The following is a 26,491-nucleotide window of genomic DNA, read 5'->3' on the forward strand; positions in this document are numbered from 1 at the left end:
ATATAAATTTATTATTGCTTTCTTCATTACAAACAGTAGTAATTCAGGCAGTAGGTCTAAAGGGCTGCACATTGCAACCACAGCCAGGAACTGTCATGATACTAACATACACCTTGCAAAATCCCATATGAACTTCATAAACCAGAATTGGTCAATAGAGAATTATTTATATTATACCTGTAAAGTTATGTGAAAATGATTATAGTGCAACACAGTGAACAATAATCACTTTTCTATGGTACTTTAATTTCCAGATTTGTAAACAGCTTCACAAAATGACTATTGTCCGTGTTTGCTGCCTCTTCATCTATGTCCAAGCCCCTTTAGCCACCACAGGACCCAGCACCATAGAATTACATAACACTAAAGCCCTATACACATGTCTGTAATTTATGGTCTGTGCACAGACTGTATATTACCGACCAGACCTTTGAAATGGTGAAATCCTTGCTACTGTAGCACAGAGATTTAATACTACAGTAGCACAGAGATTTAATGAATGATGATGATGTTCCGAGTTCCAATCCATAGTGTACAGTCCATTCATGGACCATATATTACGGACGTGTGAATAGGGCCTAAGTCTCATGCTAATAGCAGACAGAAGTACAGTTGATGGCCACTTTAGTACAAAGATCATTGTATCAATCATAAATTGGATTCTTTAAAAGATTTATCAAAATGTGGTTTTTAAAATATGTTTTTATCAATTAAAATTAAAGTTCTGATTAGTATTTAATAGGGTTGTCTACTTTTCTTGGTGTACAATATGCAATGTTCACAATTTACTGTAAAAGCTACAGCTACAGTAAAATTACCTTATTTAGCCAGCAGTAAATATAAAATATTCCTTCAGGTGAGATCCCTGACTTGTTCAGTGAAGAAGAAGTGGACACCATTGTATCTGGTATCCGAAATGAGGTACGAGGGCTTGGATTGGAGGACTCAAAAGAAAATTGCTGGAAGTTTTTCCTGGAGAGAGTTAGGCTTCAGCTTAAGGTAAGGCTGAGATATGAATGTGTTGTTTTATTGTGTCTTGTATAGATACACATGTTTAGATTGTGTAATGTATGCAAACTTTGCATAGATAAACACATGAATATAAGAGAGTTTGTAATACATCTTATTATAGAAAAATGCCACCAAGAGCAACCGCTTATTATCATCCCCCACCCCTGATTCATCCATTTTCCATTCACTTCTAAATCCACCATCAAACATGTAAGAGAGCATGATTCCCTAGTTTATGTGAGTTCCGTATGGGAGACATCACAGCAGCTAGTCTTCACCCACTCTGATGTCCCAGGGTTTATTTCACATATAAGACTTTTCAATACTGTTCAATGATGTCTTCCATGCTTCTGCTGCTGTACAGGGTGTTCTATAAAGACATAGAAGACAAGAATCTCCTCTTCTGTCTGTGTGCAGTGTATGAGAGACATTATAGCAGCTAGTCTACACCCAGACAGATACCCCAGGGGTTAATTCACATATTAGACTGTTCAATTATGTCTTCCATGCTTTTACTGCTTTACAGGGTGTTCTATAAAGACATAGAAGACAAGGATCTCCTCTTCTGTCTGTGCGCAGTATATGGGAGACATTATAGCAGCTAGTCTACACTCACACAAGGACAACTGAAAAATGAGATATAGATCCTGAAGATAGGGTCTATAAGTCACATAATGTCCAGAAAAAGTGCTACTCCACCTGTACACACACACAGCTTATTCTGAAAAGTCAAAGAATAGGGCAGGTATAATTTACCAACTTTATTTTTTGTACACCTAAACAATCAGAATTGGATATATACTTGAAAAACCTTGTTATCTGTGACTGTGATGTAGCAAAGTAAAGTTACCACAGACGTGGGCAATGATCAACCTTTTCAAAGGGTATTTCAGTGTCCCCAAAAACATCAAATAATCGCAATACCTCTTTAAGACCAGTAAATACCCTAATACAGAAAGTCTAAAAATCCATTTATTTCATTACTCATATTGTCACAGTATCATATTTTGTTTTGTGTGCAGGTGGCAATCTGACATTGTAAGCACCAGCACACCTTGATTTATGAAAGCGAGTAATTTTTATCTCAAGTCGGAAAGTGTCTCTTAATCCTGTTCAGTTGATTTATCAAAACGCTTCACGTAAGGAATCGGTATCTTAGAGTAACACAGGATTAAGTGTTCAATTTGTCAGGAACCCAGGCAGCTGAGGTTGTGTTTCTACTTGTCATTAATGTCACTTAATAGCAGAAAATATAATGAATACACCACACAGGACCTTCCCTGGTTTCAGATTGTTTTACAAGTGTTAAAGCATGTAGACCACAATTATTGGCAGACCAATGAACCCGGTAACATGTGCCCCCACAATGCAGTTCAAGGAAATACATGTAGATTGCTATCCCACAAGGAAGATTACAGCAGACATTAGAAAAAGTATTGGCTCACAACTAGGTCTTGTCATGTGCAAAAAAAAAAACCATATGGAAAATAAATGTGGTTAACAGAAAAGCAACATTATCTCATCTTTTTCCCATCTTAGAACTAAACAATTAGAAAAAAAGTCCTTCCCTTTATTTGAGGCCTCTGTTGTTCATTCATTTAGAAGAAATTGATTTATAAATATATTGATTTATTATTATAAATTTAACTCCTATATAGTTCGCCCTGAGCTCTGCTTATGGCCAAGGCCAATACAAATACACTGTCATTGTGTCATGAGATCAAGTAATAGGAGCCCAGCTCTAATACACAGCTAAAACACTGCTGTAACTTCTAGGAATGGAGAGGAGTCCAATTCTGGCAGTTCAACCATTTAGATGCTGCAGTCAATAGTGACTGCTGCATCTAAGTGATGTAAAAGAAGATAGGGACTACCTTAGTTATCCATTGTAAATAAGAATAGTTAAACAAAAAAGTTTAATTTTGTAAAGTGTAAAAAAAAATCATGACCATAATCGTAACAACCCAAACAATAACCTAAATATGTCAGTGAAAATGCACCATGACCACTGTAAAAATAATCTTGAAAAACCAATACAGAATTTTGTTTTTAAAGTGTCACTGTTGTTTCATTCTTACTTTTCCTCTATCTTGTGGATAGGGAAAAAGTTGATTTTGCCTGAACAACCACTTTAAAGGAAGGGTTATTTAAAAGGGATATTCCAGTATAATAAAATGTTTCATATGTTGCTGGTGACAGGTTAAGGCTGGGTTCACACTACGTATATTTGAGGCTGTATATTTGAGGCTGTATAGCAACCAAAACCAGGAGTGGATTGAAAACACAGAAAGGATCTGTTTACATAATGTTGTAATTGAGTGGATGGCCGTCATTTAATGGCAAATATTTGCTGTTATTTTAAAACAACGGCTGTTATATTGAAATAATGGCAGTTATTTACCATTATATGGCGGCCATCCACTCAGTTTCAACATTGTTTGAACAGAGCCTTTCTGTGTTTTCAATCCACTCCTGGTTTTGGTTGCTATGAGGACCTGACAAGAGGACCAAATACTGCCTGAAATATATGTAGTGTGAACCCAGCCTCAAAATACAAAACAAAGAATACTCACCTATTTTGGTCCCTCGCAACTCCTGTTTCAGTGACTTCCGGTCCCCTGCTTTTCTCTGCTTGTGGCTATTTGCGAGATGAGTCTTTTCAGCTTGACCTGACCGCCCAGCCAATCACCAGACACAGCAGTGTTCTAGCAGTGTTGGAAGTCACAAGCTGAAATAGGCAGGGGACTGGAAATCAGTGAACCAGGACCTGTGGGTGGATGAAGATAAATGAGTTTCATGTACTTTTTATTTTTACTGCGCCCTCAGGAACATAAGAAACGTTGTTGTTAATTTGTGTTTGTAAAATGTATCCCACAGTAGCAGAGACTGTATATGATTTGTTAAAGAGTTTACAATTAAAGGGGTATTCCAATCAAACATAATGGTATGTTCACATGGAGCAAAAGCGTCAGAATTCCGCCTAACACAGTGTTTCAATGGGAGGGCTTGCATGCCTCTGCTACCGCTGCTCTACGCTCAAAGAGTTGACGTTTTAATTCTTTGAGCGGAGAGTGATGCAAGCGGAAGCACGTGAGCCCTCCCATACAGGCAATGTGTGACACTGAGGCAGGCAGGATACCGCGGCAGAGAGATCCGCTGCGGAATTCCGCCACTTTTGCTCCATGTGAACATACCCCAACTTCTGATATGTTGCTGCCCATGGTAAAACTAACAGTTCATTTTGGACTTATTATCTATTGAGTCTCCTTTCCCCAGTTCTCAGCTGCTTCTTTCTGCTGAAAACACAAAAATCTGTGTGTGAGCTTTTCTCTCTGTCTCCTCCCCTCCCTTCTGAGACAGCTGATGTACACACGTCCTTGATTTGCTTTATCTGCAACTTTTGTAACTTCTTTATAATGCCAGGAGGGTTATTCTGAGGTCAAGTTGCTGATAAACTGTGATTAACCCCCCAGCATTACAAAGAAGCTACAATGTTGCAGATAAAGCCTGCCAGGGACTTCTTTACATCAGCCGTCTCAGAAGGCAGGGGGGGAGGAGGGGAGACAGAGAGAGAGAAGCTCACACACAGATTTTTGTGTCTTCAGCAGAAAGCAGCAGCTGAGAACTGGGAGAAGGAGACAGAATATATAATAAGTATGGAATAAATTGTTAGTCTCACTATGGGCAGCAACATATCAAAAGTTATGTTTGAGTTGAATACCCCTTTAATGCTAACAATTTCTATATGTCCTATAAGAATGGCTGTGATGTAGTACTACATTTCTCCTGCAGTGGCCGCTGCTCCAGAGGAATTGTGTAAATTTGCAATTAGTGTCAATGGCTGCAACTTCCCCATCAGTAATCGATGCCTGGAGACTTTAGGAGTGTTTGTCTTTACGAGACAAGTCATTTAAAGGGAATCTGTAATTAACTCTGAAAGGGCAGCATAAAGGACTGACAGAGACCCTGATCACAGCGCAGTATTACTTCTCTTTTATGCAGCATAAAATCTAAATATATAACATAATAGAAAACAAAGTCGTTGGTAGCAAGTTCACAATACATAATCTTATGTGCATTATGTGCATTACAATTTTTAAAATACAAAAATACAATAAAATTATTTGAACTTGTCAATATATTACAAGTGAACTTAAAGTGGAAGTCAGAGGTTTGTCAATCACGGTGACAATGCATTCCTGTTACTTTGCAGTGCTGAGTAGTTGAGTGTGTCTTGTCATTGTTACTTAACATTCTCCCTTCTTTCTTATTCAGGTCATTTTATGTTTCTCTCCAGTTGGTTCCACCCTACGTGTTCGAGCTCGGAAGTTCCCAGCTATAGTTAACTGCACAGCTATTGATTGGTTCCATGAGTGGCCCCAGGAGGCCTTGCAGTCTGTCAGCAGGAGGTTCATTCAAGACACGGAGGGTATTGAGGTAAGGAATTCTTATTCAACAGGAAAACACTGAAGTCTGATTTCCAAAATGGCTTAAAGATGGCATCCAAAGTATTTGATGTAAATGCTGTTTGTTTTTAGTGGTCTGAACTGTGTTGAAAACCTTCCACAGTTTTTGCATGAAATAAAGATTTTCTGGTATATAACAAATAGTGTATATATTTAAAGCGAGAAAATAGAGGCTACTGCTGGGCTGACTCCATTGTATGGACTACGGAGCACCTCACCGGGGGCAGGACTGTAGTTTACACATTGCGATTGATACCTCTGTTCTATAGTGCGTTTCTACAAATGGTTTATTAACAAGAAGTTTATTAGACTACATGACTGGGGTCCTGGTGGGTTCCTGCACATCTGAAAGAAAAAAAACACTTTAGAAACTGGAAGACTCCTTTTTTTCATTCATAGCTCTGCTCCGCATATCTTGACAAACCATAATTGCTTGGTAAGAGATCTCTACTAATGTATATTGGTATGAATTTAAAATACCGTATTTTCTGGCATATAAGACGACCCCCAACTATTCCAGTTAAAATATAGAGTTTGGGATATACTCTCCGTATAAGACTACCCCTCTTTCAACGCATTCCAAATAAAAAATTAATAAAAAAAACATCAGACAGCAGGAAGATCTGAGAGGCAGAGAAGGAGGTACAGTAATTAGAGATGAGCGAACCGGGTTCGGGTTCGAGTCCATCCGAACCCGAACGATCGGCATTTGAAAAGCGATGGCTGCTGAACTTGGATAAAGCTCTAAGGTTGTCTGGAAAACATGGATACAGCCAAAGACTATATCCATGTTTTCCACATAGCCTTAGGGCTTTATCCAACTTCAGCAGCCACCGCTAATCAAATACCGAAAGTTCGGGTTCGGATGGACTCGAGCATGCTCCAGGTTCGCTCATCTCTAACAGTAATACCAGTAGGATACAAGGCAGGCCACACAGGTGAAAGAGGTGAGTTTTTCTGGGCACAGCGCCACTCTACCATATCTTTTTTTCCATACCCCGGACGCCTGCAGCTTGCTCTGCCCTTCATACGGTCGCCGCATATGACGGGGATGCGGCCCATTTTGAGCTCCCCCCACCGTATGCAGCGACCACAGATTCTCCAGTCCGGTTCCAAAGTTTTTCAGCACCCACTTTATAAGACGACCCCTGACTTTTGAGAAGATTTTCCTGGGTTAAAAAGTAGTCTTATACACAGGAAAATACTGTATTATTGAACCCAACTCCTGCAACGACTAGGAACAGAAATCTTTGAAATGAAGCACTTAGCTGTGTCCTTCTCCCAGCACTTACAGTCGATGGGGGTTTAAACAATTTAAAAGTTTTGACATGTCTGCATGACATGACAATTTTTTTTTTAAGGGAAGTGACGACAGTGCTTTGAATTTAAAGTAACTTTCCAATCTAACACATTATTGGCTTATTCCAGGATATGCCTAATAAATGTGAAAAAACCTGAGGAGGCAGCTCTTGGATCTTTCATGCTTCCTTACTGATTTGATAAAGTGCTGACTCCACCATAAGCGTATGTTCCCGCTATGTAACCTGCGCAGAAATTTCAAGCTGAGGCCGTTTGGTGGACTCCACTTGAAGTTCCGCCTGTCCCATTGACTAAATTATATTCTGAAGCTCAACCCGCCATCCACCCAAAGAATTAACATTTCAGTTCTGTGGGCGGATAGCGAATTGAGCTTCAGAATATCATTGAACCAATGGGACATGCAGAACTTCAAGAGGAGTCCATTACGCGGCCTCCGTTTGAAATTTCCGCTTGAAAGTTCTGTAGTGAGAACATACCCTCAGGAGAACTGTGCAGTGGCTCATAGCTCCACAGTCCTCTCTCCACTGATCACTGTAATGAAAGCCAGATAGAAGAGGAAGCTGGATGTAAAATGTACATTGCATCCAGATTCCTACCTGAAATCCCAAGAAACAGCTTACCTGACTTGTGGATGCAGGTCCTGCTGTGATTCATGTGATGACCAGAAGTTACCATGGTACTAAGTGAGAAGAATCACAGAGAACAACATAAAGGATTTATAAACCATAAAGAACAGTCACTAGTATATAGTAATGAAGTATAAAGCTACAAATAAAAAAAAAAAAAAGGAAATAAAGAGTAAATGTGTATATGTAGAGTTTCCAAATGGCAACCCACAGAGCCATTGGTTGTATCAGTTTGAGAGCTACAGGTTGAAAGGCAGATATTGAACCCCACTGATCAGATATTGAGGGCCATCAATAAAAAAAGAACTTTAACCCTTTAAGGACATGGCCCATTTTCGTTTTTACGTTTTCGGTTTTTCCTCCTTGTGTTTAAAAGGTCATAGCACTTGAATTTTTCCACTTAGAAACCCACATGACCCCTTATTTTTTGCTTCACTAATTGTACTTTGCAATTACAGGCTGAATTTTTGCATAAAGTACACTGCGAAACCAGAAAAAAATTCAAAGTGTGGTGAAATTGAAAAAAAAAACGCATTTCTTTTATTTGGGGGAAATGTGTTTTTACGCCATTCGCCCTGGGGTAAAACTGACTTGTTATGCATGTTCCTCAAGTCGTTACGATTAAAACGATATATAACATGTATAACTTATATTGTATCTGATGGCCTGTAAAAAATTCAAACCGTTGTTAACCAATATACGTTCCTTAAAATCGCTCCATTCCCAGGCTTATAGCGCTTTTATCCTTTGGTCTATGGGGCTGTGCGAGGTGTCATTTTTTGCGCCATGATGTGATCTTTCTATCGGTACCTTGATTGCCCATATACGTCTTTTTGATCGCTTTTTATTAAATTTTTTCTGGATTTGATGCGACCAAAAATGCGCAATTTTGCACTTTGGGATTTTTTTGCGCTGACGCCGTTTACCGTACGAGATCATGAATGTGATTAATTAATAGTTCGGGCGATTAAGCACGCGGCGATAGCAAACATGTGTATTTATTTATTTATTTGTTTACTTTTATTTAAAACCTGGGAAAAGGGGGGTGATTCAGACTTTTATTAGGGGAGGGAGCTTTTTACTATTAACAACACTTTTTTTTTTTTTTTACACATATACTAGAAGCCCCCCTGGGGGACTTCTAGTATATACACTGTGATCTCTCATTGAGATCTCTGCAGCATAGATATGCTGCAGAGATCCATGAGATCGGCACTCGTTTGCTTTCGGCTGCTGCAGCCGAAAACGAACGAGTGCCGAGCCGAGGATGGCGCCATCTTGGACGCGTCCCCGGCCGGCATCAGTAACGGAGATCGCTCCTCCGGGACAAGGTCCCGGAGGAGCGATCTCCCCCACTAGACACCAGGGAAACGTTGCCTCCGGTAATCGGAGGCAGCTGTCAACTTTGACAGCTGCCTCCGATTAGCTAATTAGCGGGCACGGCGATCAGACCGTGCCCGCTAATAGCAGCGGTCCCGGGCTACTCGCGGCACCCGGGATCGCGGCACTTCAAAGCGGGGCCGCCGCGCGGCCCCGCTTTGAAGTGCAAGTGAGGACATAGGACGTACCGGTACGTCCTATGTCCTTAAGAGGTTAAAGTGTAACTGTCATGTTTTTTTTTTTTTTGCAGAAATCAGTAGTATAAGCGATTTTAAGAAACTCTGTAATAGGTTTTATCAGCCAAAAAAGCCTCCTTCTGTACTCAAGAAGCAATCTCCCAGCCTCCCCCCCTGACTTCTTATCTGTGCATTATCAGGCAAACACGTCTTCATTACAGAGAAGCCAGTGAAGACGGGCTCTGCTCTCTCCATTCTATCCTTATGGAGGGGGGAGGGGCTGAGGGAGATGAGGGAGCAGGAAGAGGTGACATGAAGGTCAGCTGTTTGTAGACTGTCTGGGCACCTAAACTGCAGGATTCAGGGGTCAGAAAGGTCACTGCTTATCTATGAACTTACTGAGAGAAGATTGCAGGGTGTTGTGCTGTGTAGGACTGCTCCGTGCTCAGTCACTCCTAACAGCCCCTCCCCTCTCCATAGCCACATAATGGACACAGAAATCCTGCTTTATCTGATGTGAGGGGGGAGGCTGGGAGATTGCTTTTTCAGTCCAGAAGGAAACTCTTTTAGTACATAAAACCTATTACAGAATTTCTTAAAATCGCTTGAACTGTTTATATTTAATGTTTTCAGAAAAATGACCCTGAAATGACAGTTACGATTTAATGGTCAGAAAAATACCAATAAGCTTTAGGCCCTTACACACAAACTAACACTGCCCCAATAATGAACGCTGTTCAGCTAGATCGGCATACTTGCACAGAGCTTTTTACAAGGCTTAGTCAATCATGTTGTCAGGCCACATGGACAATCGCTGAATATGTTATGCGGTTATTAAAATTCATCATTATAAACTGCACATTCCCTGTTTACACAAAACTGTGTGCGTCCGACAACAATGATTTGACAACACACCAAAAGACCCAATCAGCTGATGACCGAGCTTGTTCATCAGCTGATCACTGGCCCTTTTTACATGGGCTGATTATTAGCAATAAGTGCTCCTAGGAATGTAAGAGGAGCTTAATAAATCCTCTATGACGGAGTACTGTGCATCTCATAGACATGTAAGAAAGTATGGGAGATGCATCTGTGTGTAATGCGAACAGTGAGTCATATGCGATGCCCTGGCCCCTGGGGGCCACTTCCGCAGTGCTGGTGTTATGAGCGGGCAATGACCGGGGCAGCTGCAGGGGTTATACTTGTCACGGTATAGGCCTGAGGGCAGCACAGCTGTAGGGCCGGTCTGTGGAATCTGCGGGTGATGATGGGCATGCGATTCTTCGCTGCACTTAGTCAGGGCACCAGTTAGTGGACACCAATGCCAGGGTTCAGTAACAGCGGTTTTATTATAGATGAGGTAACTAGTAGCAACAGTTCTCTCCGGATGCAACCGGGTATATAGCAGGCTTTGACCAATAAGGCAGGAGTGGTGCTGCATAGGCTGTGAGAATACGTGCCGGATGATGGGAGTAGGAGTATGAGAGAAATAGCGTTGCTGGGTGGATTAGCTTGAGAATAATACTTGCTGTGAATCCTTGTAGCGATGAGGAGAGATAACGGAATGACACCCAGATGAGAGAGAAGACTCCGGACACTTGAGCAGGCAGATACAGCCGAAGACTTGAATATAGCAGCAGACTCAGTCACTCTTCTGTGGGAGAGGATAGAACCACACAACCTCCTTGCTTGGAAGCAGGGGGAAGACCAAATTGTCAGCAGGAAGTGGGAGGTCACATGGTTGCTCTTGGCCAGAGCTAGTCAGCCATTGGAGGAACCATGGTTACAGGTCACGTGATCAACAGCCTTGCATACCACTGTACACTGTAATAATACACAGGAATACATGAGAATACACATGAGAATGCACATTACCAGAGAATACTAGGGGAAAACCAGCAGCAGTTGCAGTGCAAACACTTACCAGAACAGGCATTGACACAGCAATAGAAATGGCCATAATAGGAGTAGTAGTCTGCATGTTCTGGGACACTGCATACCTCCCTAGCAAGTTTGAGCCGACCTCGGCGAATCTAGAAGGCAGCAAACATGAATAGACTGGACAATCAAACAACAGGAATGAATGATGAGAGTGAGTGTGATGAGGTGTGTGTTTCCCACGCCCAAGGCACAGGTGAGAAGAGAGAGAATGAGAAACCCTAGTGGCAGGACTTCACCTAGGGGTGCCTAACGTACTCTGGCGACCAGGTAGCTAGTGCGTGAACCATCTGACGTGTAAGCCAGGACAACTTAACTGCTGGCGGGGGACCCTCAATATTCCAGCCAGTTAGACAGTAGGTTTTCTGTTAAATGTGTTACCCTACTGGAAAAGAGAACTGTGAAGACCTGTGTACTACCTTGGCGTGTCTGAGTAGTGTCTTGGATACCTGGAAGAGAAAAGAACAAAATAATAAAAGCAAACATACATGGGGAGCTCCCTTTCATACCACTCAATCACACACACAAGCACTCCACAGGCCAAACACACGAAAGGGTATGCAAGGTGCAATATGTATGGACCAGTGTGAATATTAGGTAAGACTATGTGTGATAACTACTGTGTTGGGACAAGACAGAGGCGAACAAATACTGGAAACAAAAGGAAAGGAAACACAACAGACAACAAATACTGCGAGGTCTTGAGGAGAACTGGCTCACATGAATCTGAATGAAAATCTGAGAGAAATCTGAATGAAAATCTGAGAAAAATCTGCATACAAACTGGCTCAACTAAATCTTTCCAGCTATAGAGATAATATAGACAATAATGAGACTGGATGAGAAAGTACACTCCTACATAAACTGGACTTTCTCTGAGGTATATGTGGACTGACTTCTCTTACTCAGAGGAGGAGCTATCTGACTTAGACACTGGAAAAATATACTGTTTTACAAAAGAGGCACTCTACTCTGAGGCAATCTATGTAACCTTGTGCTTACTCAGAGGAGGAAATACAAAGACTTTGATAACACTGAAATGCCATAGTAGAAAAAAAAATGCAATAATGAAATAAGTGCAATAATACCCTGTGTGGAACACACAATCACAGGAAAGTGCATTAGGAAGGAATGGGTTAAGTGTCTCTGTTAGGTAGAGTCTCTTTTAGGCAATTAGAAATCGTCCATGTAAAAGGCTCTGGGACAGGCACTAGAGAACCTTTTGTTATGGTAAGTGTCCATCAGCTCATGGCTGGTTAGTACAGGGAACTTGGTCAGGAGGACCAGGCACGAACCTTGAACGTTGCAGGAACTAAATGGTGAAACAGCACAAAAAAAAAAAACACAGTCAAAGAACTCAGCCTTTGAAGAGAACACCTAATAGAGGTGTCCTGGAGGGCCCCAAGTGGCACCCCTCTTCTTCTCCCAGGGATAATACCGGGAGGAAGCCGGAGCAGGAGCCTCATCTGCTGCGGTGGTGACCACGAGGCTAGGGGTCACGGTGGTCACAGGAGAGACAGTAGGGGCTACTGTGGTCACAGGAGAGACAGTAGGGGCCACATGGTAGGTAGCGGTGGTGGTCGCAGACAGTAGGGGCCACATGGCTTCGTAGCGGTGGTGGTCGCAGGTGGTGGAGCAACGAGATCCCGGTGAGACGCTGGCGATGGAGACAGGCTCTTCCTCCGGACCGTTGGAGACTGGTGTAGAGCCCCAACTGATATCGCTGTCGGAGGGTGGCGGCATTAGCAGGCACGCAGGATTGAGCAGATGCAGACTCTCAGGCAGTGTAGGCATCACAAGCGCTGGGGCTGCAGGCAGGTGCTCTTCATAGGCCGCCATCTTGCGTTCCACTGGCCGGAACTTGTAGCAGGAAGGGGAGGAGCGCCAGGCTGGAGGATCAGGCTCCAAAGTCTGCCCAGCAACAATGACGTCAGTGGAAGCGGCCGGCCAATCAGGAGAGACACAGTCATTATCAATGGCGCCAAGCAATTCCCGCTTCTCGGCCGCATGGCAGTTAACCCCCTCGTCACCGGGGGATGGCGCAGGTAGAAATAACAGCAAGAAGCGGCCATTTTGTGTACAGTCCCAGCCGTGCAGCGACTCAGTTATCAGAACTCCCATGGCAATTTTAGCACAGTCTCTGGAGACGATATTAAACTGTAGATCTGGTACACCGCGTGGCGGGTAGATCCTGTTCGTGACGCCAAAAATGCGATGCCCTGGCCCCTGGGGGCCACTTCCGCAGTGCTGGTGTTATGAGCGGGCAATGACCGGGGCAGCTGCAGGGGTTATACTTGTCACGGTATAGGCCTGAGGGCAGCACAGCTGTAGGGCCGGTCTGTGGAATCTGCGGGTGATGATGGGCATGCGATTCTTCGCTGCACTTAGTCAGGGCACCAGTTAGTGGACACCAATGCCAGGGTTCAGTAACAGCGGTTTTATTATAGATGAGGTAACTAGTAGCAACAGTTCTCTCCGGATGCAACCGGGTATATAGCAGGCTTTGACCAATAAGGCAGGAGTGGTGCTGCATAGGCTGTGAGAATACGTGCCGGATGATGGGAGTAGGAGTATGAGAGAAATAGCGTTGCTGGGTGGATTAGCTTGAGAATAATACTTGCTGTGAATCCTTGTAGCGATGAGGAGAGATAACGGAATGACACCCAGATGAGAGAGAAGACTCCGGACACTTGAGCAGGCAGATACAGCCGAAGACTTGAATATAGCAGCAGACTCAGTCACTCTTCTGTGGGAGAGGATAGAACCACACAACCTCCTTGCTTGGAAGCAGGGGGAAGACCAAATTGTCAGCAGGAAGTGGGAGGTCACATGGTTGCTCTTGGCCAGAGCTAGTCAGCCATTGGAGGAACCATGGTTACAGGTCACGTGATCAACAGCCTTGCATACCACTGTACACTGTAATAATACACAGGAATACATGAGAATACACATGAGAATGCACATTACCAGAGAATACTAGGGGAAAACCAGCAGCAGTTGCAGTGCAAACACTTACCAGAACAGGCATTGACACAGCAATAGAAATGGCCATAATAGGAGTAGTAGTCTGCATGTTCTGGGACACTGCACATACGTATAGTGTTACTAGCCTGTCTTGTTTGAAAAAGTTTATGCATGAAGTCCCCTCATTGCGAATAGTTTGTGTGAAAAAGTAACATTTAAAGGCAAAAACATTTCAATTATATGGTAAAAAATGAAATTCACAGTCATTTCGGAGTCTTGTCTGTTTTTACTACTGAAAACATTTTGTTTATTCCTCCCCCCCCCCCATTATATATGAAAAAAAAATGTGATCAGGATAGAGATGAGCGAACTGGGTTCGGGTTCGAGTCCATCCGAACCCGAACGTTCGGTATTTGATTAGCGGTGGCTGCTGAACTTGGATAAAGCTCTAAGGTTGTCTGGAAAACATGGATGCAGCCAATGACTATATCCATGTTTTCCACATAGCCTTAGGGCTTTATCCAACTTCAGCAGCCACCGCTAATCAAATGCTGAAAGTTCGGGTTCGGATGGACTTGAACCCGAATCCGGTTGGCTCATCTCTAGATCAGGAGCTTTACTTTTCTTTCTCTCTTGATAAAGAAACACAGTCACCAGCTGAGAGAATGTGCTGTGATTCCCGGGGGGGTTTATCTGACAGCCACTGGGACCTGTGAGGCTACCTGCTTGCCTGTTACCCATAACAATAAGCTGTATATGAATACAGCACGGCTGCTTGGAACATAAATAAAGACATGTCTAAGAACACCTATATCCACATATTGGCTTGTGTCTGCCACAAAGCCATCGCACACTGTACAGAAGACAGAAGTAAAGCAAAGATGATATAGGAAAAATACATTTGGATAAAGTTTTTCCTATAAATCCAATTTTTTTCTAGCACTAAATAGAATTAGTTGAAGAGGTGTCAGTGCAGTCTTAGGACATGTTCACATTTGTACATACTGTACAGTACATTTGTGTATATGTCAGCAAAACTTTATGCATAAATGTATATTACTACTCACTCCAGATCCATTTATTTCAACTAGGGTACATTCAGTCCATTGAAATCAGTGGATCTAGAGCATCTACGCTGCGGTAGAGGACAGGGGTGGGGTCCCAAAATATACCGCAATATTAGCTTCACCTCAGTCCCATATTCCATCGTATTGCACCTGACAGATCCTCGTTACCGTGGTCCATTTGGAGAAACTGCATTTTCAGAAACTGCGATGTGAACTAAATAAAAAAAAAATTAAATATCAATAGGAACATTTTGTTAATCAATGTAAACCTCTGATGTAGAATAGCTCTCTGAAGCTGCATGGGCTCTCTGCAGTTCTGTATAAATACACAGATCACAGATCAGGAAATCTAGCAGCTCACAATCTCTATTTATGCAACATGTATACCGTATACAATTTAACCATTTAAAAATTTAAATTATTTTATAACATGTGCTACTGTGGCATCAGGAATAACAGGTGAACAGTTTCATTTGCTGATTAATGTGGCTTCTGTCCATAATATACTGACATCTACTGGTGAAACCTAAACATTACCACCAACCTCCTATGGAAGAACAGTCAGATATTTCATATGTAGAGATGAGCAAACCTGGAGCATGCTCGAGTCGATCCGAACCCGAACGTTCGGCATTTGATTAGCGGTGGCTGCTGAAGTTGGATAAAGCACTAAGGCTATGTGGAAATCATGGATATAGTCATTGGCTGTATCCATGTTTTCCAGACAACCTTAGAGCTTTATCCAAGTTCAGCAGCCAATGCTAATCAAATGCCGAACGTTCAGGTTCGGATCGACTCAAACCCGAACCCGTTTCGCTCATTTCTATTCATATGACATGAACCATTGTCAAGGCTTTAAAATATTAAAGTGAAAAAGGCTGTTATTACTATATTATGTCCAGAAATGTAATATGGACAAAATGTAGATCCCAACATTGCCTTAAATTTAAAAAGAAGAAAAGAAAAAAGAAAAAAAAAACAAGGCAAAAAAAAACCTAAACTTACTATATGACTATAATGCTTAAACTTTGTTTTAATTGGTTGTAAACCTATTTGTAAGATGTAATGGTTTCCGGTTTTATATAGCGTGACACAGAATTTATTCGCCGTGCACCTGCAACTTAAAACACAGTTAGGATGAATATTATGTGAAATAGCTGCTATTTCCCATTGTTATCTAGATTACTATAATTCATTGTATGTATGATTTTCCAGAAGTTGCTATATGATAATTAAACCCACAATGCAGTGCTATCAGGTACGGTTTAGTTTGGCTCTGAAAGTGTAAAAACACGTCTCTAATTATCCAGCAATATGTGCAATTTAAAGTTCCAGTCTGTGTGTATAGACAGCTTTCAGTGTAGGGGTGTAGGCTTGTTGTTACTGTGTGCGTATATAAGATGTGGGACTAGTGCAATAAGAAAAATATTCATGGAGTAAATTGTGCATTTACTGATCTGATACAATGGACAGCATATTAGTTGGACACAATCACTTCTACCACCAGGACACATAATCATCTTATTTCTAATGGTGACCGTACATACCGTGTTTTCCCCGAAAATAAGACAGTGCCTTATATTAATTTTTCCCCAAAAAGAGGCATCATGTCTTTTTTGGGGGAGATGTCTTATTTCTGTCCCCCCGTCTCCCCCTCAGCTCTCTGCCCCCAGCCTTCCCACTCGGCTCTTTCCCCCTGGCCTCCCCCTTCGGCTCTCTCCCCTTGCCATCCGCCCAGCTGCCTCCCTCCTTGGCTCTCTTCCCCCTGGCATACTCACAGGACATCAAGATGTGCGGCGGAGCGGCAGGAAGTTGGGACGTGCAGTAGGACTTCAGGAAGTGCGAATGGTTGTGGGGGCCATGGAACAGTGTGCGGCGCCTTCTGTCAAGGTCCACAAGAGGATTGGTTGAGTAAGGGGGGCTGGGTCGGTTGGGTGGTTAGTGACCTTACCTTTGGGGGGTTGCCTTACTTTTAGGGAGTGCCTTGGTTTAGGGGGGTTCCTTATTTTAAGCTAGTTGGAAGGATAGTGGGGGTGTCTTATTACAGTAGGATGTCCTATTTTCAGGGAAAAATGGTATTAAGATGTTTAGAGAAGTCAACAAACCCAGTGACATTGGTAGACTCTGATGACTCTCTAAGTGTATGGTGACCCCCTGACTCTCCTCCGACAGATAACACTGGTCAACAAATTTTCAAAAGTTGTTTGGTTCAGAAATAAAATTCTCCATTTCTTAATGATTTTTATGCGCTGAATTCAAATATCACAAGGAAAAATGTTAATTGGCTCTAGTTTCTATGATATGGAAGTTCTCGTGTTACTGTTTTGTGAATTGTATAGAATACAGTATAATAGCCGACATATTTATTACTTCTGCAATCATAAGGAAGCAAGTTTACTGTTCATAAACTTTTTAAATATATTCATAGGAAACTTAGTTCTATCTGAAATCAACTACAATTTACAGGCAGATCCAAGAATTTTTACAAATTAATTATGTTTATTGAACTCTGGAATGTAGGTCCTTATTCAATGGCTTCTCAGTGCATTTACACGTGTCTTTTGTATTCATACAAACTGTCAACTGTCCAACAGTAATCTGCAAGCATTCATGGGTTCCATGTAACTCAATACCTTAGGCTAGGTTCACACTGCGTTTTTGCAATCCGTTTTTCTCATCCGTTTTTTGCAAAAAACAGATGAAAAACTAATGCATTTGTGTGCATCCGTTTTGATCCGTTTTTCCATTGACTTCCATTATAAAAAAAAAACTACTTTTGTGTCTGTTAAAAAAACGGATTAGTTTTTTTTTTTTTTTTATAATTGAAGTCAATGGAAAAGCAGATCAAAATGGATGCACACCAAATGCATGTTTTTTTCATCCGTTTTTCGCAAAAAACGGATTAAAAAACACGAATAGCAAAAACGCAGTGTGAACCATAACTATTGGTCATTCTAAGATGATGCAATATACCAGTTGATGATGCAATACTGAAGATGCAAACTTTTCCTAGTATTGTATCACAGGCTGTGAGAAGTATAGAAAGTACGTCTATATCTTGAAAATTAGAGCCAATTTCAAAATTTGATCATCAGTTTCGATCTCAGCACCCCAAAATTAGTTAAGTTCAACTGTTTTCATATCGGAACCTTTTTGGCTGTTGACCAGTGTAATATTGGAAGAAAGAATGGTTGATTGTTTTGGGAGTGATAGGCCCCCGTCAGAGCTGGCAGCAGCTCACCCCTCCTCTCTCCATAGACAACACATTAATGTTTTGCCATGCTGAACTGGAGAAATCGGGAGAGACAGCTGTCGACTGAACAATCATTCAATCGACAATAATTGAAAGTGCATGGCTGCCTTTGGCATTGGCTGCCTTTGCTGGTTGAACAACCAATGAACAAGGAGGAGGAGTTGGCCTCTGTCAGACTCCTCTGGCTACAGCTTGTTTCTCCAAGAGCAAAAGAATTGGGTGGTTGAAATCTAAAATGCCCATTCCTTTTCCTCAAAACAGTACATATACACCGCAATCACTCTGGGTTTTCGTGTCAAAACTGGGACCGCTGACCCCAGTGGATCCAACAGTATACAAACAACAGATGACACAACAAATTATAGTTGCAAATGAATTCTTCTATTATCGCTTTTCACATATAGACAGGCATTTTTCAAACTTCATTTCAACTTTATACAATCAGTGACCCCCCACGAGAGCGGATACAATACCGGGGTCTTTCTTCACGTCCTCCAGTCACACTTTATCCATGTATTCATTAAGGTAGAGACCACTGTTCCATCCGGGAGGCGGGTAGTTAGCATGACCACGCATAGGCGGCTTCTGGATCAATGGCAAGATCCACTGCTAATCCGGAAGTTCAGGTCTCGAAACATATGAAGACACAATGAGACTGTAATGCTTTACCATCTCAGTGTGTCTCCGTATCCATGGAGCCCAAACCTCTGGATTACCACTGGATGTCTTTAACAAGGGGACTTGTAACACCTAGTGGCCGATTAACCATAAATTACCATGAGGAATAAAAAAAAAAAATCACACAACACAGAAAATATGCTCCAAACTTGTTATTCTAAGAGGTTGACCAAGAGAGTGGACACTTGAAGAGTGGCTGGTAGAAAATGTTATGTTAAGGGTGATTGTTTGTTTGAGCTTTTGAATAAGGGTCTCAATGCATTTTACAGCTGACAACTTGTTAGTTCCCCTTAATTGGCTTTCTCTGTAGGACCCCCATCCTTAGTGGAATGGATCTCCAAGGTCCAACACTGGTTTATTTCCAAGCACCGGCTGGGCATGAAGCAAAACCCCCTCCCCTTTGTGACGCGGCTCCATTAGAATTCAAAGAGTAAAGGGGAGATTGTCAAACCATGGACTAGCGGGCCTGCCTCCAGTGCTTCATGACCGGCCGGTGCTTGGGAATAAACCGGCACTGTGCCCAGGAACTGTGCCGCGTTTCAAAAATAGGACCACGGCCCTGGCATCCCTGTGCTGGCGCCGGTCCATTCATATAAAAATCACAAAGCGATGTACTACTGGTACATCTGATTTAACCTCAACTGTGCTCACTAACATACAAAGTAGGATGCAAAGTCTCGCTTACAAATTCTTCCCAAATTCCTAATTATTACAGTACATTGTTCCTTGTATTGATATATTTTTGAGAAATATTTCTTATATATTGGAATTCAGTTTATTTATTTAAAAAAAAAAAAAAAAGTTGAAGCCATTGCTTTTGAGTTTTTGTCTTTTTTTTGTATTTTTGTGTATTTGAAAACTGGCTGATACAGAAAAAAAAAGACAACACGGTATATAAACCGGAATGGCAGAATAAATAATTTATGTTAATGAAATTACTGCAATTAGTATTTGCACAATGACCGTTTCAGAAGCCACAGCTGTTAAAGTCAGGAAGTGCTGTCACCGCTGACCTTATCATAAGAGAAAGTGACAAATTGCGAATGCAAAGGAGGCCAATCATCAAAGAATCCCGCTCTACAACGATTAGTGTTTTCTGCAAAAGCAGCATGAATTACAACCAGCTGCTCCATGGCTTGACATGTCTCCCATGCTGTGCCACTTTGTTAAGCTTTACGTTACAACAATAGTTATTTTACTGCTTCATGACAAATTATCCAGGACCATTACCATCTTTTCTGGAAGACCTTTTCCTGCTTTTACAGTCTGCAGATATACATCTCATCATTTTGTACTGTACTTTATGGACAGGATATGTGTACAGGTGTGCAGGGTTCTGCAGGTATCACCATACACCATATTATACACATCTATTTAAAGTCTAACTTACAAGTAAATGATGGGGGTGGCTTCCGATTACAGGATTTTAGGATCCGTGTTTCGAATCCTAAAATCACTGTGGAGCCTTCATCAGGTGATCAGGTTTACTTGATGAAGACTCCATGATGATTTTGGGAGCCGAAACGCGTTGTACTTGTTTATTGTTTTTATATCCCACTTGATTACCATTAGCTAATTCACATGGAGCGGTTTTAGTGGCGTTTTCTTTTATTGAACACAACTGGTCGCGCCACCATCTGAAGGGAACCCCTCTGCAAGCCTGCTCCAGGTTGGGTACATCTTTCTCTGCACTCTTGAGAACACCACAGTCTGTGTCAATCATTGACGAGGCTATGTTTCCACCATGTTTTCTCTCTATGCTCGCAGTATACAACGTCAACCTGTCAAAATGGTTACCAGTGTATACCACAGAGTACTCCCTATAGGCCCATAGACATTTAGTGGCTATGTTCACTTCAATTTCTGAATGTATGTGTTAATTCTGAGGGACTCAATAGTGTGGTCCGCTATGCTACTGAGTCTTGAAAAATGTACGTGATTGAAACATACCCTTACTCCATGGTAGATTTAGTTTGTTTATAATGTTAAAAAAAAAAAAGGCACAACCTCACACACAGTTTTTGGCTGTAATGTAAAATTCAGCTGATTTTTAAGTTTTAATTGAGTGGATATGTTAAAAGCTACAACTAGTACTTTCATCCCCTTCTAGTCCAACGTAATATAAATTCATAGTTGTTTTTGCGAATGTAGAAAAATAATTGGGGGCTATGTAGCGGCAGACAAGCCTAATGCACATGGATTATCTATCAATAATATTCTAGTTTTTCTAATAGAAAATATTAAACTGGAAAGCGGGCAATTAAAATGCTTCCCCGGCTTAATCACTGAAAAATATTCCATCATTTAATTCTATCATTAAACACTCCAATAGCGTTTGCTAATACGTCTGAAGTTGGAGCCATTATTGACAGCGTTTTGGTAAATTATGTGTAACTTTCAGCGCACTAGGTGTACCTTATTTAATTCTTATTAATTGATTTCCCGGCATCCTCTGATTAATTCTAGAGGGTTAATCTTGTAAATAAACCCATAAATTATTGTTCCATTGATGAGGCTGTAGGTTCGCTGGACTATATTCATTTATAAGTCAATGAAGGTAAAATGGATACTGCAGGAATAAGGTCTCTGTACAAGCAGAGTTTGTAAGGCGGCCCATGGCATCCCATATATCTCTATGTAATGTGGGATCTTCTATCTCTAAACAGTACTTTTAGGGGAAAAAAAGCTCTGTTTTATGCCAGTGGAATGTGCTATAATAATTTTTTATGTTGGATTCACAAGATCGGACAGAAAAAAAGGTGTCATAAGTAAACAGAGATATATGTAGGTACAGTCAAGGCCATTTACCTCTATGAAAGCCCAATGACCACTCCATACAAAATTGAGCTCTAATATGGGCATGTGCATGAGGTTGTAATTATTTCTGAACACGAAAGGTATAAAATAATAATAAAAAAAACCTTCAACATTACACACTGAAAAATTATACACACAAAAAAAAAAAAAAAAAAATTGGAAAAGTATTCTTGTCACTTTAAAAAAAAATTCTGATTGGTCTAGGTTTGTGCATTTAGCCACCACTAGAGATGAGCGAACCGGGTTCGGTATTTGATTAGTTGGGGCTGCTGAACTTGGATAAAGCTCTAACGTTGTCTGGAAAACATGGATACAGCCAATGACTATATCAATGTTTTCCATATAGCCTTAGGGCTTTATCTAAGTTCAAATGCCGAAAGTTCGGGTTCGGATCGACTCAAGCATGCTCGAGGTTCACTCATCTCTAGCCACCACCTATTACTAGGTAATGCCAGGAAAAGGGCACAACTCCCCACCTTGTTGTCTTTGCATCTTGTCACTAGGAGGGTTTGTATCACTTTGAACTTTTTTTTATTTATCAAATAGAATTTTTTAGTTTTTTTTATCTCGCTTTTCACTACATTTGCCCCTTCTCTCTTTTTTCCTAGGAGAGGGTGTGGTTTGTGATTAGTCAAAGTTTATATGTAATTTATGGGTGAATTTTACATTTTTATGCAAAAAAATGTGCAGCAGTACTCTACTACTACCCTAGTGTACTTTATTACCCCCAAAATTGCACAAAAATTATGAATGCATATGCACCAAATAATACATTTTGGGCAAGGAAAACAAGATTTTTCACAACACTCAATAATTGACACCTGCGTAAAAAAAACTGACCAATCAGATTTTTTTTTTACATGTTTTGTGTGACATGTCAATGTTTCTTAACAGTGACAGGTTCACGTTTAAAAATTCTCACATAAGCAAAAATTCTATGTATAAATAAAAAAATTACTGGGTGAATAAACATAAAAGTATGTATACTGTAAAGATGTAGCATAAATCAAGTGCATTGCAAACGTGCATTGGTATAGAAAAAAGAAATCCAAAAACACCTAAAAACATAGGATACCATACATATTAACTTAAATGTAAATATAGTATACTTTACATAGGGAAAAAGAAACCCCACACTAAAAGGGTATACTGTATGTAACAGGGATCTGAATAAGTTAATGTACAGGCACGATAGTAATCTACACCTCCCAGGTGCCTGTATTATTTGTATACTTACTTTTTAGTACTAATTCATCTGTATTGAAAAGGTAAAAGCTATGAGAAAAGAAAAGTACGGACACTGATTGTAATAAAATCAGCGTTCGTTCTTTTCTGCAGTGGTGGCATTGCATCGTTATTTTAGAACGGGTGTTAAAAAAATGAACGTGACCGTAATTTCTTGACGCTGTTTGGCAAACAATAGCTGTTCACACAATGTAAAGTACAGCTGGCGGCCATACTTTACATTGTAGTCAATGGTTAATTGATTTGGGGCACACCCAACGGTGCCCACAATTCAATTGTAAGAAAAAATAATGTTCCTGCAGCCAATACAGCAGAATCGGCCGACTCATGCAGCCACGTCATGGAGGGGCAGGGGTTTCTTCCCACTGGGGGCGGGCCGGCTCGCCTCCAGTGTCTCACCCCCGACCCGGTAACCATGAATAGAATGGTGCCGTACATAAGAACTGGGCTGCGGTTCAATAAAAGGAATGCGGCACCGGCTACCACGTGTAGGCGCCGTTCGATTCATGTGTAATCATGGATTCGACTTTAGAACAATATCATGAGTACGGCAATAAAATAGGGGAATATTTTATTTTTAAGGCTTCTGTCATTGAGATGGCCCCATTCTCGCCACTTGCTGCTCCTTTTCAAATATATAACAGTATCTTGGTCTTACCGAGTTTATTTTTATTCCATGTTGTGTTATTTATATTGTACGATAGACCGTTTCCATGATTGTTTGTTTTATGCTTTCTTTCCTGCATTTCTTACAGGCAAACGTGAAAGAGTCAATCAGTCAGTTCATGGCGTATGTCCACACAAGCGTCAATGAAATCAGCGCTAAATACTATCAGAACGAGAAACGCTATAATTATACCACCCCAAAAAGTTTCTTGGAGCAAATAAACTTATACAAAAATCTTCTGGACAGAAAAGGGAAAGAGTTATCTCAGAAAATGGAACATTTAGAGAACGGTTTGCAAAAGCTGAAAAGCACAGCATCGCAGGTAAGTCTACAGGCCTAATAGCATTAACAGAGTATATCCCATTTATGTAACCAAACTCCATTCCACATGGTGCGTCACGTTGTAAGTTTATATTAATGGGGCGAAATAAATGGCTGCAGGAATGGTAACCTATAATTTTTAGATTTACTAATAGTAGAATGAATATAACACACACAGAGGCCAGTCAGCCACAATTAATATCGAAATCCTTTCTTCCTTCTTCATTGTTCTTGTGAGTAAATGTTCCGCCATGTATACCATGTATACTGCTGTGTGCACCCAGCCACGGACGTTTCACAGGAATGCTAATAACATGGCCATTTTTTTTTTCTTTCATACCATAGTCGGTTTTGCATGATCTTCTACTGGTATTACTAAAGACTACTCAGATGGCATATGTAAAGGAAATCTGTCTTGAAATATGCTGCTCCATGTAAGCTAATATACAAACTGTAAAAAAAAAAAAACTATTATGCAATTTTGGTTAATAGACAATAAAAAAGAAAAGAGCAGATTCATAGATACAAATCTGATAAACTGATGAAGGGAATGCTTCACCTATAAGTGCTGTCTGTGTATGTAGATACATTTGCAACCAGTCTCGGGGTGGGTGGAGTTCTGGATTTATACAGACTATGATACTGATGGTTTATTTAGATGGCACAATGAGATGTAAAACTGTCCTGAATGATATGACTGGGAAAATTAGAAAGAAAAATCTACAGGGAAAAAAAAAGCGCATAGACTTGTTTACTTTCGCACATGGGCACATGAACCATGTACATTGCACCCCTTCTGTAGTGAAAGGGCCATAAAATAGACTACAAACAATAGAGATAAATTTAAATATGCAATAAAAAAGGGCTACATGCACAATGCATGAATATAGCAGAGATTCTAGCAGCACAATTGCATGATATTCCACACTAGAAGAATTACCAATTTCTATATTAAATCATAGGCAGTGTACATGTCAGTAAAAAGCACAGAAATAACACCATTCGTGTTTCACTGTTAACTCAACAGCCTCATCAGGGGAATCTGGCCCATGTTACACTGTATTATTTGGTGGTCTTCAGCCTGGGCCTGGTGGTACAGTCACTTTAACGATCCAGCACATGTGAAGTGTTCAGACAAGTGATGAGAAATTTTGCCCAGGGCATTCCTAATGGTAAAGAGTGCAGGGAGAAGGGGCATTGCAAGCCTAGGGCACAGACACTCTATGCCACGCCAATTTGACACAGGGCTGCAAGTTTAAAAGTTGTTTTTTAGGACAATAACTGCATTACCTGCCAAACGGACCCCAGGACAGATCATGGATTACAAGCAGCTATCCTACAGTAAAAGCAGTTTGGGGGGGGGGGCAGATTATGAGTACAAACCAAACTGATCCAGCTATAAATGGGTGCATAGGTTAAGCTAATACGTTAGTGACTATTAGCAATTTAGAAATTTAGCAATATGCTACTATAGTCATGTTAACTGCACTTAAGGGCTATGTTTACACACACTGTCAAAATGACGGCTGTTTTTACTGGACGACCATTATTTGTCATTAAACAATGGCGATCCAATAAAAATGCTCTTCATCTTGACAGTGTGCGTGAACAGCCTACAGCTGTTTTTATTCCCCCAAGACCATTACATACATACATTCCTGATTATTCTTCTATAGTCCGTTTAGTGCAGCTCCTGATGGTATAGTAGATGAGGAGGAGGAAGAGGGTGTTATTTTAGACAGAAGACCCTAAATCTTTTTAATACTGATACATCTATAAAAGAAAAATATAAAATTCTAAAAACATTTTATCTTTTTTTTTTTTTTTGTCTTTTTTGTCCTGCAGGTAGAAGATCTAAAAGCCAAACTTGCTTCGCAAGAGGCGGAATTGAAACAGAGAAACCAGGATGCCGAAGCTCTAATAGCTAAAATAGGGCTTCAGACCGAGAAAGTGAGCCAGGAAAAGACCATTGCTGATGCAGAGGAGCAAAAGGTCAGTGAAATGCAGTCATTTAGAGTTGCCAAGGAACACTCAGCACAAAGTACACCTTTTGTAGACAAACCGTTTTCAACAAGCCGCTCTCCAGGGAGTGAGATGTGTGAAGAATTGTGATCATAGGGCATCTAGCTGTATTTTTTCAACACGATTACCACTTCACCTCACTCAGAATACTCTCACCTTTTAGCTCTTAGACTGATTTGATAGGACATTAGAGAGCTCATTTTACAGAGTAGCTTTTATTAAGGATCTAGGCAATACAATTATTCTTTTCTGAGGGATTTAGCTACTTTCATTTAAATCTGAGACTACTATGTAAGAGCCATGTGGTTGCTGTCAACCAGCTCTGCCCCCCCGATGAAGGGAAATTGGTTTGCGGAAATGTGCAAGAATTTGAGTCTATATAAACCCAAACTAGATTTGACTCCTCCATGATTGGTTTAGTTATTATTATATTTCTTGATTGGTTAAAAACTGAAACAAAAAGAGAAAAATATAATATAAGTAAAGCAACACTGAACCCCCCAAAAATCTAAATTTTCTTGTATTTTATATACATAAAAT

The 26,491-nt window shown here is 40.9% G+C and overlaps 1 protein-coding gene across 1 annotated transcript in view; it reads left to right on the top strand.

The window, feature by feature from the left end:
* Positions 1–26,491, top strand: part of DNAH11 (dynein axonemal heavy chain 11) — a 178,787-nt gene that overhangs the window by 97,260 nt on the left and 55,036 nt on the right. Inside the window, exons 54-57 of the mRNA XM_069959712.1 lie at positions 857–999; positions 5,287–5,448; positions 23,697–23,930; positions 25,775–25,921. Of these exons, the coding sequence (XP_069815813.1) occupies positions 857–999; positions 5,287–5,448; positions 23,697–23,930; positions 25,775–25,921 (686 nt within the window). The remainder of the gene's footprint in view (positions 1–856; positions 1,000–5,286; positions 5,449–23,696; positions 23,931–25,774; positions 25,922–26,491) is intronic.

This window comes from Dendropsophus ebraccatus, chromosome 2 (assembly GCF_027789765.1).
Source record: "Dendropsophus ebraccatus isolate aDenEbr1 chromosome 2, aDenEbr1.pat, whole genome shotgun sequence".
Classification (NCBI taxonomy): Eukaryota; Metazoa; Chordata; class Amphibia; order Anura; family Hylidae; genus Dendropsophus; species Dendropsophus ebraccatus.